Source organism: Corvus moneduloides, chromosome 30 (assembly GCF_009650955.1).
Source record: "Corvus moneduloides isolate bCorMon1 chromosome 30, bCorMon1.pri, whole genome shotgun sequence".
In the NCBI taxonomy this organism is placed as follows: domain Eukaryota; kingdom Metazoa; phylum Chordata; class Aves; order Passeriformes; family Corvidae; genus Corvus; species Corvus moneduloides.
In genome coordinates, this window is record NC_045505.1 from 1,860,609 (window position 1) to 1,876,163 (window position 15,555).

At 63.5% G+C, this 15,555-nt stretch overlaps 1 protein-coding gene across 16 annotated transcripts; it reads left to right on the forward strand.

The window, feature by feature from the left end:
- Nucleotides 1-638: 638 nt before the first annotated feature.
- PCBP2 (poly(rC) binding protein 2) lies at nucleotides 639-15,028 on the forward strand. 16 transcript variants are annotated; one of them, XM_032094119.1, is made up of 16 exons: nucleotides 639-733; nucleotides 2,892-3,009; nucleotides 3,362-3,385; nucleotides 3,492-3,524; nucleotides 3,813-3,929; nucleotides 5,125-5,256; nucleotides 5,841-5,969; nucleotides 6,376-6,450; nucleotides 7,873-7,959; nucleotides 8,134-8,199; nucleotides 9,041-9,082; nucleotides 10,063-10,135; nucleotides 10,582-10,620; nucleotides 11,527-11,579; nucleotides 12,106-12,275; nucleotides 13,063-13,440. In XM_032094119.1, the coding sequence occupies exons 2-16, from the start codon at nucleotides 2,941-2,943 to the stop codon at nucleotides 13,388-13,390; spliced, it is 1,437 nt and encodes a 478-aa protein (XP_031950010.1). In that variant the 5' UTR covers nucleotides 639-733; nucleotides 2,892-2,940; the 3' UTR covers nucleotides 13,391-13,440. The 16 variants fall into 16 exon arrangements, with proteins under 16 accessions (XP_031950010.1, XP_031950011.1, XP_031950012.1 ...); XM_032094128.1 differs by lacking the exon at nucleotides 13,063-13,440 and adding an exon at nucleotides 14,467-15,028 and having other exon boundaries at nucleotides 640-733; XM_032094120.1 differs by lacking the exon at nucleotides 10,582-10,620.
- The last annotated feature ends 527 nt before the right edge of the window (nucleotides 15,029-15,555 follow it).

A 15,555-nucleotide genomic window follows, 5' to 3' on the forward strand; every position in this document is an offset into this window, starting at 1 on the left:
GCCCTGGGACACCCCAATGTGTGTCAGCGCCTCCTTCGCGCCGATGGGGGGCTGGGGTTGGGGGGGACACAAACCCCCAAAGCTCCTTGAGAGAGGGGGCTGCTCCCCGTGCCCCTATTGCCCCCAGTGCCCCATGGCTCCCCATACACAATTCTACCCCACCATTAATCACTCCCCAGTTCCCCCCCAGGGCCCCCCATTTACCCCCCATTCCCCTCCGTTGCCCCCGTTAGCCCCTGCTGTGCCCCCCATTACACACCATTGCCCCCATTCGCCCGTTTACCCCCAATTTCCCCCAGAGCTCCCTCAGTGCCCCCCATTACTCCTCACTACACCTCCTTACCCCCCAATGCCCCCCATTCCTCTCAGTCCCCCCCCCCCCCAGTTCTCCCCACTCTCCCTTCGCCCCTCGCCCCCATCCCGCCCCCGTTCCCCTCTCGGACCTCCGCGCCGCCCGGGGGCGCACTGCAGGGCGGCGGCCGCTCTGTCCCGCCCCGCGCGCGCGGTGCGTTTCCGGGTCGGGGCGGGTGTAAATCGGGCCGCGCCCGCCGCCCCCTCCCAGACCCGCGGCCGCCGCAGCCGGAGCAGCCGCGCCCGCGCCGCCGCCGCCGCCATCCCGCGCGCCCGCCCGCCGCGCTCCCTCCCCGCCTCCCCCCCCCCTCCCTCCCGCCCTCCCTCCTCCCGCTCCGCCCGGAGCGCCCTTCGCCCAACGCCGTTACCGGCGCCGACACAGGTAGGCCCGACCCCCCGCCCCCCCCCCCCCCCATCGCCCCCCCCACCGCCGCCCCCGGCCCTCCTCGCGGGCCCCCCCCCCGCGCCCCCCCCCCCGGCCGCCATCCGGGTCCGACCCCCCCCCGGGCCGGGCCCTCGCGCGGCCCCCCCCGCCGCCCCCCCCGCCGGCCGCGCCCTCACGGCGCCCGCGGCCTGCGCGGCCTGTGCGGCCTGTGCGGCCCGCGCGCCCCGCGCCGCCGGCCGGGGGGGAGAAACGGGCTTGGGGCGACCGGGGGCCGCCGCTGCCCCCTCCCGCCGTCCCCCCCCGCTCCTCCCCCCCCCCCGGAACCGGCCCGGGGGGGTTCGGGGCGCCGCGTGCGTCACATGGCGCCGCCGCCCCCCGCCCGGGCCGGGTGCGGGGGGGCCCCGAGGGGCGTGGGGAGATTTTTTTTTTTTTCTTTCTTTCTTTCTACTCCGTTTTCTTGGAGTTTATTTTTTAATTTTTTTTTTGTCGTTGTTTTAGTTTTTTTTTTTTATTTGAGGAGGTTTTTTTTTTTTTTCCCGCCCGGGCCCGGTTTTTCCGCCATCCCGCGCTGTTGTTTTCCCCCCGCCGAAGCGGGAAGGGAGGGCACGGACGGGCCCGCGCGGAGCCGCCGCCCCCCCGGGCGATCCGGGAACCCACCCGGGGCTGCCCCGAGGGGAGCCGCGATTCCCGCCCGGGGGTATCGTTCCCCCCCGGTCCAGGGGGGGCTCGGAGCACCGGGGCCGGTGCCGCCCGGTCCGGGATCCAGAGGCCCCTTCCTCCCCGCGCCCCCCCCCCCCCCACCCCCCCCCCCGCTCTCCCAGCACTCGGCCGGTTCCCCCCCTCGCTGGGCTCCGGGTCCTGTTCGGAGCCGCCGGCCGGGGATCCCCCTCACCCGCTTTGTGATCGGGCCCCATCCGGGGGCTCCATCGCGGCTCCGGGGGTCGCTCCGTGACAGCCGCTCCGCTCCCGCGGCCCCGGCCTGGTTCCCCCCCCACCGCGCGGGGCTGAGCTGCCTCTGGAGCCGCGTCCCCGCCTCAGGGACGGGCTCGATTCGGAGCCACGTCCCAAGCCCAGTAGCCGCGTCCCCGGTGTTAGGCGGGGGGGATCCGGCGCAGGGCCGAGCGGCAGCTGGGGAAAGTTTCCCTGCGAAGAGCGTCGCCGGGAGCCCGGCTCGGGCCCGCGTCACCCCCGGCGGGGCCCCTTGGCCCCTTTTGTCCCCGGGACGGGCCCAGGCGCGGCCGGGCGGGCTCGGGGCCGGCTCTGCCCTCGCCCCGCTGCCGAGGCTCTGATCCCGAGCTCTGCTCCCTGAACCGGGTTGGATGCGGGGGAGATGTCGGCCTGAGCTCATGGAGGCTGCGGCAAAACTCTCCGGTGCCAGCGAGGCAGCGCGGCCCCGGCCCTGCCCCGCCGCGGTTAAACTTTGATGGGGCAGAAGCGCTGGCCGAAATGGGAGTTTTATTTACCAGATTCGCATGAAACGTTCGGCTGGGGCCGGCCGGGCTGTTTTGCAACCGCTGCCGACTCAGGTGGTTTGAAACCTGATCGTGCGCTCATGTGGCCTTATCTGGGTCTGAGGGAATCGCCTCGGAACCTGCTCCGGGAGGCCCCGCGCGGGCGCAGGGCTCAGGGAAGCGGGTGGGGTTTATTTTCTCCCTAATCCTGGCTTCCCAGTGGGTCAAAGCCCTGGGATTGGAGCGCCCGCTCCCATCGGGCAGCTTTGAGAAGACTTGGGCTGGGGAAAGTGTGGGGCTCGCAGGGAGAGGCAGGTTCCCCGGACCTGTAGGGACCACAATTAGTCCTCACTGCCCCCTTGGGATCCCTGGTTGTGTCCAGGGACCGTTTGTGTCCCCAGTGCTACCTGGGGGTCACCCTATAGTTCTCAGTTGTCCCTCAGGGAAGCCCCTGCAAGAATTGGGGCTGGGAGGAGGCAGGGGCTGAGCAGGACCCTCATGGCCCCAAGAGTTGCGGTATCCAGGTGGGATCAGGCCAGTGCGGCCCTGGAAATTCATAGGAGGAGTAGCCAAACCACCGTGGATCAGCCCAGTGCTTCCGGGGGCGATTTGAGGGGAGAAGCAGCGCAGGGAGGCTGGAATCCTGCCTGGATGGGCTGGGGGGTGGCAGAGCCCCTCACTCACCCAGCCCCTCTCGCCCCCAGTCGAGGCCCAAGTGCTGCCGCAGCCTGAGCCGACCTCGCGCTGCCCACCATGGACACCGGAGTCATCGAAGGGGGTCTCAATGTCACACTCACCATCCGGCTACTCATGCACGGAAAGGTTCGTGTCCCCAGTCCTCTGTGCTGACCCCCGGCCTGGCACAGGGTGGGCTGGGTGCTTCCATGGCCGCGGGATCCCCTGGCGCTGCCGTGGGGTCAGAAATGTGCTGCTGGCGCCCAGACAGATCCTGGGGTGCAGCTAGCGAAGAAAATAATTATGGGGTGGGGGGAAGGACCTGATAGGAGCTCAGGTTGGGAGCAAGACCAGCACAACTGGGGTAAACTCCAGTTATCTGAGGGGCAGATCTCAAGCACTCAGAAGCTTGTTTTGACTGTGAAAAGAGCCGAGTGTAGGCATGGGGCTCCAGGAGTTTTTAAAACGCTGACTAATGGTGCTTTTGTTTCCATCCCAGGAGGTGGGAAGCATCATTGGGAAGGTAAGTGAGGAGCAAACTCCCCTAGCCCTGCCTTCCCCCTCTCCCCTCATCCCCCTCCCTCCCGCAGCCGTGCTGACGCCTCTTTCCCTTCTCTCCTCCCTCACAGAAAGGGGAGTCCGTGAAGAAGATGCGTGAGGAGGTGAGTCCTGGGGGGCTGCGGGAGGAGGGGGAGGCTCCGCGGGGCCTTGCGAGGGCTCCGCAGGCAGCGCGGCGGCGGCGGCCGGAGCGGCGGCGCGGGGAATGCCGGGAGGTGTGGGCAGGCGCGGCAGGAAGCCGAGGAGGAGAAGATGGCTGCCCGAGCCGAGGGAGGGGAGGAGGAGGAGGAGGAGGGAGGGCTCTGTCCCTGGCGGTGGCAGCGGGGGATCCGGAGAAATCCCGAGGAACTCCGGGCTGCCGGAGCACTGAGGTGGCGTTTGCCTCCCCGCAGAGCGGAGCTCGCATCAACATCTCGGAAGGGAACTGCCCCGAGCGGATCATCACCCTCGCGGGACCCACCAACGCCATCTTCAAAGCCTTTGCGATGATCATTGACAAACTGGAAGAGGTGTGTCCGCGGCCCCCTGCAGTCACTGCCTCTGTTTATCCCTTCTCTCTGGATGAGCTGACCCCGGGATGAGCCCCGGGGGGCCCAGGGCTGTCGTTCCGCACGGGCAGCCAGCGTTTCCCTGCCTGGCCCCTGATCTTTGCCCGGCACCTGCGCTGGGGCAAGGTCTAGGCAGCTCTGGAGCCAGAGCCCCGCAGGGACTTCCCGCCCACAGCGTGGGACAGAACAGGGCTTGGAATCCCCCTGGCTCTGCTCGTGCTGATGCCACTTCCTGCAGCACAGCCCAGGGCTCAGCTCTGTCCCAGCCCTGCCAAGGAGGAGCTGGGGGTGCAGCCATGTGGGGCTGGAGGGGCTGCCTCGTGTCCCTGGTCCTGTTAAGTCAGGGACTTCCAGGGGGGATTTTGCTGCTGGATAACGTGTGTCCTCAGGGCTGTGATGTTGACATTTTCATCCTGCTCCACTTTGGAGAGAGCAGGAGTTGAGAGTGTTCCTCACCTGGTGTGGGACAGAGTTCTGTGGCCCCCACCTCACCTGTGGGGGTACAAATCCTGTTGCCCTTTGGATTTGGGACACTACCATGGGAGAAACAATCCTGTGCTAGCAGCTCTGTCCCCAAATCCCCCTGCTCTCACCACAGCCTTAAAGGCTGCAGAGCTTGGAGCTGTTAGTGCCGTGTGCTGGGAGCCAGAGTCCTCCAAGGACTGCACGGCTCTGCAGTGCTCTGGGCACCGGCCTTGGAGCTGAAGCTTTGCTTTTAGTAGGTCAGTTGAGCCCTGGCCTTGTGCCTCCCCTCCCCCTGCCAGCACATGACCGCTGTAATCGGCGCCGGGATTGTTTTTCCCAGAGCTGCTGCCTTGATCCCTGGTGCAGTGGGAGGCTCTGTGCTGACCCTGGAGCTGCGGAGTCCCCGGGCCCCCCCTCAGTCCCTTGTTCCTCTCCAGCACCGATTCCTGCTTGGCTGAGGTGGGACCCGGCCTGAGGCAGTGCTTACACCCATTTCCAGTGAGGCAGAGAGTTTGGCTGCTGCTTCCCCAAAATACGGCTCTGTTTTTTCTGGGCTGCTGAGGAAGTCCTGGGAAACGGGACTGGGAAAGCCCCGAGGTCACCTTGGCCTGGGCCACTGGTGCCAGCGTCACGTCCCCAGCGCGTGCCGTCCCAGCAGGGCCGAGCCCTCAACACCTCCTCTTCCTCGCAGGACATCAGCAGCTCCATGACCAACAGCACAGCTGCCAGCCGGCCCCCGGTCACCCTCCGGCTTGTGGTCCCCGCCAGCCAGTGCGGGTCCCTCATTGGCAAAGGAGGCTGCAAGATCAAGGAGATCCGAGAGGTGCGTGGTGCCCAGCCCGGGGGGGCCCACGGTGGGGTTCAGGTGTCCCCAAGGGCAAATCCCTGCGCTGTCCCTGCCCCAGGGATGTGACATCACTGGGATTTTTTTGGAGCTCCCTGTATTTTTAGTGCTTGGCAGGCTGAGAGTCAGGGCAGACCCTTCTCTGCCTGGTGCTGTCCCTCACAGCTGGATGCCTGGGTTCTTGCTCCCCCCTTCCCATGGCTCCTGACTGCCTCCTCACCGGCCTTTTCCGAGATTTTGGAGAGGGAGATGCGCTGGCAGCGCTGCCCTCGGCCGTGTCATTTAGCACTGGGTGCTGTTGGATTAACTCTGCCCGGCTCTGGTGGCATGGGGACTGGCTTGGCTTGGGTTACAGGGACAGGCTAAGTCCAGGTCCCCCTCTGCTGCCTCAGGCTCCTGGTGGCCGAATTGTATCCAGCTGGGATTAAAGGACTTTATTTTGGGGGAAAGGAGGAGTGGAGGGGGGGCAGTTTTGGCTATGTATAACCATGCGCAGGGTTCGTCGCTGAGGTCTCAGCCCTGCCCGGGGTCTGATGGGCTATTTTTAACCCTCGGCTTGGCAGAGCACGGGGGCACAGGTCCAGGTGGCAGGGGACATGCTGCCCAACTCGACTGAGCGAGCCATCACCATCGCTGGGATCCCACAGTCCATCATCGAGTGCGTCAAACAGATCTGCGTCGTCATGCTTGAGGTAGGGCCCCTCCTCGGGCCCGTGCCCTGGGGAGGCCGGTGCTGCAGGGGATCCCGCTGCCCTTGGAGGGGTGGAAATGCTGAGGGGGGAGAAAAAAACACAGCTGCTGGTGGACAAAGGGATAGCTGGGGATTACAGCCTCATCCAGGTGAGGCTTGGAGCCGCTTAAAGCCAGGGTCGTGCGGGGCCTCGAGAGCTGCTCACGGTGTCACCCATGGCCCTGCCATTCTCCTGGGTGTCCTCCGTCGGCCCTGTGCCTGAGATGGGGAAGAAATAGCCCTGCCCTGGGTCCCCCAAAGGGCTAGCTGGACATGCAGAGCAGAGCCGTGGGGGTGTGGGGTGCAGGGAGGGGGCCTCGTGCTAGCGGCACTCAGTGTCTGACCTGCCCTCTCTGCCTGTCACCCAGTCTCCCCCGAAGGGTGTCACCATCCCGTACCGACCCAAGCCATCCAGCTCTCCCGTCATCTTTGCAGGCGGCCAGGTAAGGCCTCTCCTCTGCTCCTGGGGTGCGGGGTGGGGAGGGGCGGGGGGTGTCGTACCAAGCTGCCAGCGCGCCCCGGCCGCTCCATGTGCCCGTCACCCACACTGGGCCCTCGGCCCCGAGCAGCTCTGCTGGGCCTCGCCCTCCCAGAGCTAGCTCCAGCCATCCCTGCTGAGGGATGGCAGCAGGGGAAAGGGCCAATTTGGGAGGAGAGGGTACTGGAAAACACTTCTGGAATTAACCAGCCAAAAAACGTTTGCCAGCGTGGTGGCGGCAGTAGGGCTTTGAATCGGGCTGAGCTGCCAAACCCAGGCTCTGCCCCTCTGCCTCAGGCTGGCTCCAAGGACTCGCTGTGACCTCCTGTGGGTGACTGGCCCGGAGGTTGGGGGTTCTCTGTTCTCTGCCACTGGTTCTCGGGGTGCAAAGGCTCAGCCTGTGCCGTGGGTAGGGTTGGGGTGCGCAAAGGCTTCGTCTCGCACGAGGGGAGGGTGTCAGATAGGAGTAGTGGCAGGTGACCAGGCTTTACTCCCTCTTGTGCTGAGCTGGGGAGTGGCCCGAGCCCTGGCCTGAGCCCCCTTACAGGGGACAGGTCTCCCATGGGACTCTGTCCGCCCGCTGTAATGCCCAGAGCCCCTGGGCTGGCGGGGCCCAGGTGCGGGTCAGCTGCTCCCACCCTGCGGCCCCCGGGGCTGCCCCAACGCTCGGAGAAACCACGGCGACAACGCATCCACTGCCTTCCTGCTGCCAGGGAGCCCCTCGGGGTGGGCAGGGCCTGGCTTTGTCAGTGGGGGCCTCGGTAGGCAGGGAAAGGGGGTCAGGGAAGGGGTGTAGCTGCCGCCGGCCTCCCCGAGAGCCAGGTCTGACTCTGCTCTCCCCCCCTCCCAACCCTGCCACGCTTGTTCTGGGGACGGACCTGCCGCCATCCCCTTCCTCCCCCCCCCGCCCCTCTCCCTGCCTCTTCCTCCCCACCTGAACCCGGTCAGCCCCCCCCTCCCGCCTCTCCGACAGCTTCTCCCGCCGCTCTGCACCCCGGGGGAAGCGCCCGGCCTGGCCGGCGCGGAGCCCCCGCGCCCCTGGCCAGCAGCGGGGCCGCAGCGTGCGGACCCCCGAGGCGGGAGCCGGCCGCCTTCCCCGTTAGAGCAGTGAGGAGCAGGCTGCCCACAGCCACGCATCTCTTCCCTCCCCTTGCCCTTCTTCTCCCCCTTCCTTCTTTCCGCCCCTCTCCCTGGCCCAGGCCCGCAGCAGCCGCCCGGGCCCCGCTCCCGGTGGGCCTTGCGCTCTCTGTCTTCGCAGCTCAGAGTCGTGCATAGAGCAGGGCGAGCCCTCGATCAGCACTGAGCTAATGTGGATGTTGAGTTTGGTGTTAGCGAAAGGTTTCGGATTGACAGCCCTGGAGACTGAAGTCCTCTAATTTATCCACAGGACAGGTACAGCAGCGGCAGTGCGAGCTACCCCCACACCGCCCCATCCATGTGCCTCAACTCTGACTTGGAGGGACCACCTCAGGAGGTGAGAGGGGAGTTCAGTCTCCACGGCCCGTTCAATCCTTGGCCTCTCTGAGACTGCCAACAAGGGTGGCATCCCCGTCCCCGTCCCCCAAAACCGACAACGGTGGCTTTTTGTGCTGTGGACTCCTGTCCACTGGGAACTGGACTCTGAGCCCACCAACCTCTCCTCACGCAGGCCACCCGGCAGCCACTGCATGGCAACGAACTTGGGCCAATTCCAGCCTGGGCTGCAGTTCTTCCGGTGACCTGGAAGTGAGGCTGTGTACCCCCCTCTCCCCTTCCTCTCCCACCCACCCCACCTGCCCGGCCCCCCCAGACCTCCCCAAACCTTAGCCAGCCAGGCCCCAGCCAGTGCCTCGCCCTTTCTGGGTAGCTTCAGGAGGAATCTGAAGTCTGTGGCTGTCCCTTGTAACCTCGGGGACACGGAGTTGTGGCAGGTCAGGCCCTCGCCTCGTTCCCCTCCGAGCACTGGGCCGTGTCGAGCAGTGGTAGCCAGCGCCAGCACTGACCTGTAGCTTGCCCGGCGACGTTGTCCTAGGCGTGCGGAGTGACGAGAGGACTCGGAACGGGGCAAACTTTTTTTTTGGGGGTGGGAGGGGAGGCGGGGGAGCTGCCGGGCCGGGGCAGAGAGGGGCCAGGAGCAGCAGCAGGGCCGGCGGGGGCGTTGGATCCTCCCTGCCTGCGCGGGGGCGCAGGGATAGCAGCATTGTCGGACTCACCACACCATAACATCTTCATCAAGATCCCAGCCGTTCTCTTGTTGGTTTTTTTTTTTTTGGTTTTTTACTTTTTCTTTTTTTTTTCTTTTTTTTTTTTTTGTCTGCCACCTTTTTTTTGGGGGGGGGACGGCACCGATTCTGCCCACCCCCTCCCCGTACCCGCCACGTCAGGCCAATTCGAGTAACCGCCAGCCTAGAAACTGCTTGTGACAGCATTTATCCGTCCCCGCCTCTCCTGCCCCACTTCCCTCGCCCCGGAGAACTCTCCACCTTGGCTCTCTGACTTCCTGGCTAGTTGAAATCTGTCTGTCCCTGGGTGGCTGTCCGATGGTTGTTAATAGGACTGTTTTCCTCCTTTTGTAGGCCTATACCATTCAAGGACAGTATGCCATTCCACAGCCAGATGTAAGTTTTTATTTACAACTTCTTGTCTTGAAATCCACCCTTTTCCTCCCCCACCTTCCAAAATTTTCTCCGTGCTTTCTCCACTCAAGCTGGCTCAGCTTGGGGCTGAATACTCGATCTGATCTGAGCTCCCCAGCACCTCCCCCCCCAAAAAAAACTCGCCCCCCCCTCAGTTGGCCCTCCTGCAGCCAGCTTCAGCCGGCCTCAGATCTCTCCTTGGATCCTCCCCCACCTCCTCTCTGACACTTCCCTCCTCCTTATTATATTTTTTTTCCAAACCCACCTCTCCCTGGCTTGGCATTTCACACCAGCTCTGGCTTTTCCTTTGCCCCCCCCTCCTCCTCCTCCCTCAATTTGGCACGAGAACCCCCCCCCAGCCAGCACACGGTGGCTCTGTCACAGTGGCTCTCCCGGGGCAGGGGACAGCTGGCCCAGCGAGCAGGCGCAGGTGGCAGTCGGGGCGGGGGGTTGGACCCGGCCCAGCCTGGCGGGGCCGGTCGGGAGCGGAGGGACCATCCCGGCAGCGGCCGGAGCTGTCGGACACCTCCATCCTCTGGCACCCATCCTCATCCCGTAGGGGCTGATCTCTGCTCCTGGCACCTGTAGGGCAGCGAGGGGAGTCTGACGCACCAGGCTGGGGGGACAGGGGCTCTGAGGAAGCCGGGCTGGCACGGCAGAGCCGAGCCAAGCGCTCCGTGCCCGTTCCCTGCGCTCCCCACGGTGCCACCGGCACCTGCTCCCTCCTCCCGCTCCTCTCTGCTTCTGTTCCTGCGCTCCTCCAGCCCCTGCTGCACCGAGGGGGGTGGGCACAGCCCCCAGCTCACCGTAGCCGGGCCGGGGCAGCACGGAGGGGCCAGGGCGGGCGGCGGGGCTGTGTCCGCGTGGGCGCGCGCGGCGAGTTCTGGGCCCTGGCCTTGGGAAATGGCTAATGCCAGCCTCTCTCTTTCTCTCTCCCTCTCTCTCCCTTCTCCCTCCTTTAGCTGACCAAGCTGCACCAGTTGGCAATGCAACAGTCACACTTTCCAATGTCTCATGGCAACACTGGATTCAGTGGTATGGAAACTCCTTCTCTCTGTGTGCGTTCGCGTGGGGCCGGAGCCCAGCCCGGGCCGCTCCCGGCTCCTGTGTGGGGCTGTGCTCACAAAAACCTAAACCCAAACGCTGCCCCGGGCCCGGCCAGGTAACTGCTGCTGTTGTGATGTGTCTGGGGGCCGCAGGGGTAGGGCCTCCATCCATCCACGCTGCTTCCCTCCCTCCCTCGTGCCCCTCCTCCTCCGCAGCTCTGCCAGCACACTGGGAGACACCCAGCCCGCAGCACCCGCTCTCTCCCCTCTGGCTACTCCAGGCCTAAAGCAGGCAACTGCCGAGTTGTACCAAATTCGCTGTAGATTTGCTAAGATGGCTAAAAAACACAAAACCACCTAAAAAAAGAAAAAAGTTACCCATTTGGGGCTCTAAACTTAAGACAGCCAAACTCATTGTGACTTGTATCTTAACAGGCATTGACTCCAGCTCTCCAGAGGTGAAAGGCTATTGGGGTAATGATCCAAACACACGATCTGTAGTTACTCTGTTGTGTATTGATGCTGCCCGGGGTCTCGTTCTCTCTGATAGATGCTGCCTGGATGGGGGGGGAGAGGGGGTCGAGGGGAGCCCCAGAAGGGCTGGAGGTGCAGCCTGGCTCGGCTGGCCGGGCCTTGGAGCACAGCTGGATAGTGGAGAGCAGCAGGTCTGGGTGGAGGCTCGGCTGTCCCAGCGAGCTGTGGGCCCTGAGCTTTAACCCCCCCCACCCCAAAAAACACACAGAGGGGAGCAACCCCCAGCTGAGGAGGTGCTGGAGCTGTCAGGAGCCGGAGCTGCCGCGGGAGTGGGGGGACAGCACCGGGTGTCACCTGCTTTGTCCCCCTGCACAGCCCTGGCGCAAGGCCTCGAGGCTGCCGCCGCTCCCTCTCACAGGGAGTGAGCTGGGAAGGGGGGGGAAAAGTGGAAAAATGTGTTCAAAACGCCCCTGGCACACGAGCTCTGCCCTGTGTGGGGTGTGAGCAGCCTCCCAGTGCCCGCTGGCATAGCACGGCCCTGCCGGGCTGCAGGGAGGAGGAGGAGGAGGAGGAGGAGTTGGGGTAATGTAGCCTTTGGAAGCCGGAGCGGGAGTGGAGCCGAGTGCCCGGCTGGAGCCCCCCAGTGCAGCCTCCTGCTCTGGGATTGTCCCACCTTGATGGAGAATCCACGCGGGGAGGGGACAAAGAGAGGAGAACTCCTGGGTGAGCAAGGAGAGAGGGAAGCTGGGGTGGGGAGCAGCGGGATTCAGAGTAACCTCCCAGCCTGCTGTGCCCTCCCTGCCTGCTCGGAGCCCTCCCAGGCAGCCTGAACCTGGCAGCACTTGGGGTGCTGCACCCCCCGGCTGCCGCTGCCCTCACCTGGGCCCCCTCTCTGTCTCCGAGCAGGTTTGGATGCCTCTGCCCAAACCACCTCCCATGAACTCACCATTCCAAATGATGTGAGTATCCTGTGGGGTTTGGGGGTGGGGGGCGGCTGTTCCTCGACTCTGAGGGTCCCTGGGGTCTGCCCCTCTCACAGGGGCTGTGGGGTGCCTGTTCTTGGCTTTAAGGCTGCGCTGGGCTCGTGGCTGCATCCCAAACCACCTCCTGGGGCCGCTCTGGCTGCTGCCACATCCCTGGTCCCTGTTCCAGTGATCTTCAAGGCAAAAAAAGCCCTTTCTCAATCCCTTAAACTCCCCTTTTCCAGCTCCTTAATGCCACAGCCCCAGGAGTCCCACAATCATGGAACTATTAAGGCTGGAAAAGGCCTTTAAGGCCACCAAGTCCAACTGTCCCCCCCACTGAACTGTCCCCAAGGGCCACATCCACACCATTTTGGACGCCTCCAAGAACGTGCCCTCCCTCCCCTCCTGCCCTGGGCAGCCTGTGGGGCTGGCACAGCCCTTTCCCCCCGCCATATCCCACCCTGAGGGAGGTGCCAGGGCAGGGATGAGGCCGAGTTAACCCCTTTGTGTCTCTTCCCAGCTGATTGGCTGCATCATCGGACGTCAGGGTGCCAAGATCAACGAGATCCGCCAGATGTCCGGGGCTCAGATCAAGATTGCCAACCCCGTGGAAGGCTCTACTGACAGGCAGGTGACCATAACTGGATCTGCAGCGAGCATCAGCCTGGCCCAGTATCTAATTAATGTCAGGTGAGTCCCCGCTGACGACCTCCCGGGGTCCCCTCCCTCCCCGTGCCCTGCATGAGGGGAAGGGGTTTCCTCTCCCCCGTGTGTTCCCCGTCCCCTGTCCCCTCCCCGTGCCTGCTGTCCCGGTGTCCCCGCTGCCATTGCCTCCGGGAGCGCTGCAGGGTGACGGATGGGGCTGGGGGGAGCCCAGCCCTGCAGAACCTCTGAGGGGTGGCAGGAGGGGCTGCCCAGCCCTGTCCCCGTGGGATGCTGCCATCCCAGAGAGCTGCCGGTGCTGCTGGCAGCACCTGGCTCTGCCCTGGGGCCGTGGGGAGCCTGGCATGGCTCGGGCTGCCCCGTTGGTATCCCTGTGTCCCCTGTTCGCTGCCTGCAGCGGGGAGTGCATCCCCTGGCTGAGAGGGGCTGGAGGTCCTGGGGCTGTGTCCCTGCTCTGCAGAGCAGCAGCTGCCCGTGGTTTTCTCTGGATTTTGGCTCCTTCTGGCACAGGGGGGGACCTTGGGGGCCAAGCTGGGCTCCTCCCGGGGGGTGTGGGGGTCCCATGTGTGGCTGGGCCAGGCCTGGCAGCACCATCCCTTCCCTCCCTCCCTCCCTACTCCTTCCCTCCCTCCCTCCCTCCTCCTTCTCCCCCAGCTCGGCTCCTGCGCCGTTTTGCGCTGTTTGTCCTGTGCTTTTTTTTCGCATTTTGTGCTGTTCCTTCCCTCCCACCCCCACCCGTTTTTTTTTTTTCCCTTTTTTTCTTTTTTTTTTTTTTTTTTTTTTGTTGTTGTTTTCCTTTTCTCCTCTGTTACAGTTTAGAAAGCGCTAAACCCTCCTCCCAGGCAGCCTCCGTCACGATCCCTGACCACCTCAGCATCAACCTCTCTCAACCCTCCACCCCTTCTTCTTCTTCCTCCTCCACCACCACCCCCTCGCTCGCCACCGCGGGGGCCTCCGACGCACCCTCCAGCCTCCCCAACCCTCTTCCGACCGCCCCTTGTGTCTCCAGTCTGCTTGGCATGAAACCTGTCCCTCTCCTGGCGCTAAATGTCGTGTCTGCGGCCAAAGGCGCCGCGGCGCCCGCCGTGCCCTGTGTCACTAACAAACTCAAAGCGGAGAAGCAAAGGTTTTCCCCGTACTGAGGCTGCTCCAGGGGGTGGCAGCACCGGGACCCCGTAGAGGAGACTTGGAACAGCAATTTTTTTCTCTATTTTTTCCTTCTTTTTTTTTTTTTTATTATTTTTTTGGGTTTTTTAAGTTTTCCTTTTTACTCAGCTCATGCTGCCCTGGCAGCAGCAGAGTTTTTCTTGCCGGCCGAGAGACTGTGTCCCTTTGTCCTGTGATGGTCACAACTCCTTCTCTGCCTGCCTGTAGTTGTTGCTTGTTACCTTTTTTTTTTTTTCTTTTAATTTTTTTTTTCCATTTCTCCTCCTTTTCCCATTTTTTTTTTTTTGAGTAGTTGGGGCGCAGTTGTGGGGTGGGATGGGGGGGTGGAGGGAGGGAAGGGACTCTGATTTTTTGGGGGGAGGGGGAACTGCATCCCCGGTGCCCTGGGGGCCTCACCTGTCCTCTCTTAACTGTCTGTACCTGTAATAAAGTTGCCACGGTGAGAATCTGATCTGGTAGATCTGTGCCACAGCGGGGGCCCGGCCCGGGGGTCCCCCTGCCTGAGGGGGGTCTCTCCCGCCACCCACAGCCCCCAAACCCGCAGTGAGGGACGAGCCCGGAGCCGCCACGGGCGTGGCCGGCGGGGCTGGAGGGTGGGCTGCCCCTGGGGGGCCCTGCTGGCTCAGGGCCCCTGTGCAGTGTCTGTGTGTCCCCTGCACCCCCCGCCCCCCCGGAGGGCCCTGCTGAGGTCCCCCCTTCCCCCGCGCTCCTCTTCCTCTGCTGCCTCCTCCCTGCCCCACCTGGGGGGAGTCCCTGGGCTCTCCCCCTCCCCAAACCCTGGGAGCAGAGTCCGCCACGCTCAGCCCAGACCCCCGCCCCGGACCCTTCCAGCGCCGTTTTGGGGCGGGAGGGCGCCTCCCTTTCCTGGCTGCTTGTGCAAACCCCCAAACCCGTCCCGAGGGGGGGTCCCCTGCGGGGCCGCCCCCCTGCCCGCTCCCCCAGGGGCTGGCGCCTGTCCGAGGGCGCGCCCCGTCCCCGTTGCGGTGCTGGGGGGTCCCTGTGCCGCCCTTCCCACCGTGGGGGTCCCTCTGACGCCCTTTTCTCGTTGCAGGCTCTCCTCGGAGACCGGGGGCATGGGCAGCAGTTAGGGGGGCCCCGGACCCCCCCGCCTCGCCATCCATCTGCGGCCCCTTAGCACCGACCCAGGTTTTAAACTAGTTTGTACATTTTCGGTTCCTCCAGCCTCGCGCCACTCACCAGGTTCAGTTTGTTTCAAAACAATTTTTTTTTTTTTTGGTTTTTTGTTTTTGTTCTGTTTCTCGGGGTTATATTTTTTTTTTCTCCTCTTGAATTAAAAGCATTTTAATTCCTTCGTTCAGCTCTTAAAACTGCTGAACCCCAAATCTTAGTTTTATAAAGCTTCTCTCTCCTCTCCCCACCCTCCCCAGCACCTTCTCCCCTCCTCTCCCCGTTTTTTCGGCTCATGAAGTTTCTGTTTTTGTCATTAAATGTAAGAGTGGAAGAAAAACGAAAAAAAAGCAAAAAAAAACAACAAAAAAATATTTCAGTTTAGTTCTGTAACGTCAGGAAATTTTTCAAAAAAAAACTGAATAAAAAGATGGACTGGAGCTTTTCCTTGTGAATAGAACCTGCAGGATATTTTGGTTAATGGATCTGCCTGTCTCAGTCTTTATTTGAACCCCCCCCCCCCGGCTCTTCCTAGTGCTCCCAGTATGACCCAGTTTGGTTCTGGAGACCTCAGCTGGTGTTTGGGATCCTTCCAGAGGGTGGAGAACCAACCCAGTGCTCCCAGTATGGCCCAGTTGGGTCTTGGGGTCCCACTGGAATGGGATAAGCCAGTCCTGGGGAGGGAACTTGGACCCTCCAGATGAATTTTCAGAGGGTCTTTCCCATTTGCCTCCAAACTGGTCTTTAATGGAACCATTGTTGGTTCTGTTCCCTCTCTGCTTTCCCCCCTTTTCCCCCCACAATCCCCCTGGGACATCCGGGGGTGACAGAAGTCCCCCTCCCTGTCCCCTGAGTGATGCACCCCCCTCCCAGTGCCACCAGTAAAGGGGGGGACTCGGCCCCTCAACCCCCCATTATCCCCTGCTCTGAATGAGGGGGTGAGGTCCCTTCTGCCCGCTGGGGTGGTTGCAGTAGGACCTACATCAACCCCGAAGGGCGCTGCCCCCCTCCC

What these genes read in the sequence shown, in the direction of transcription:
- PCBP2 (XM_032094119.1), top strand. Translation starts at nt 2,941, where the DNA reads ATGGACACCGGAGTCATCGAAGGGGGTCTCAATGTCACACTCACCATC. An exon ending in TGAAGAAGATGCGTGAGGAG is followed by an intron (nt 3,525 to 3,812) that starts GTGAGTCCTGGG and finishes GCCTCCCCGCAG; the next exon opens with AGCGGAGCTCGCATCAACAT. An exon ending in TCTGCGTCGTCATGCTTGAG is followed by an intron (nt 5,970 to 6,375) that starts GTAGGGCCCCTC and finishes CCTGTCACCCAG; the next exon opens with TCTCCCCCGAAGGGTGTCAC.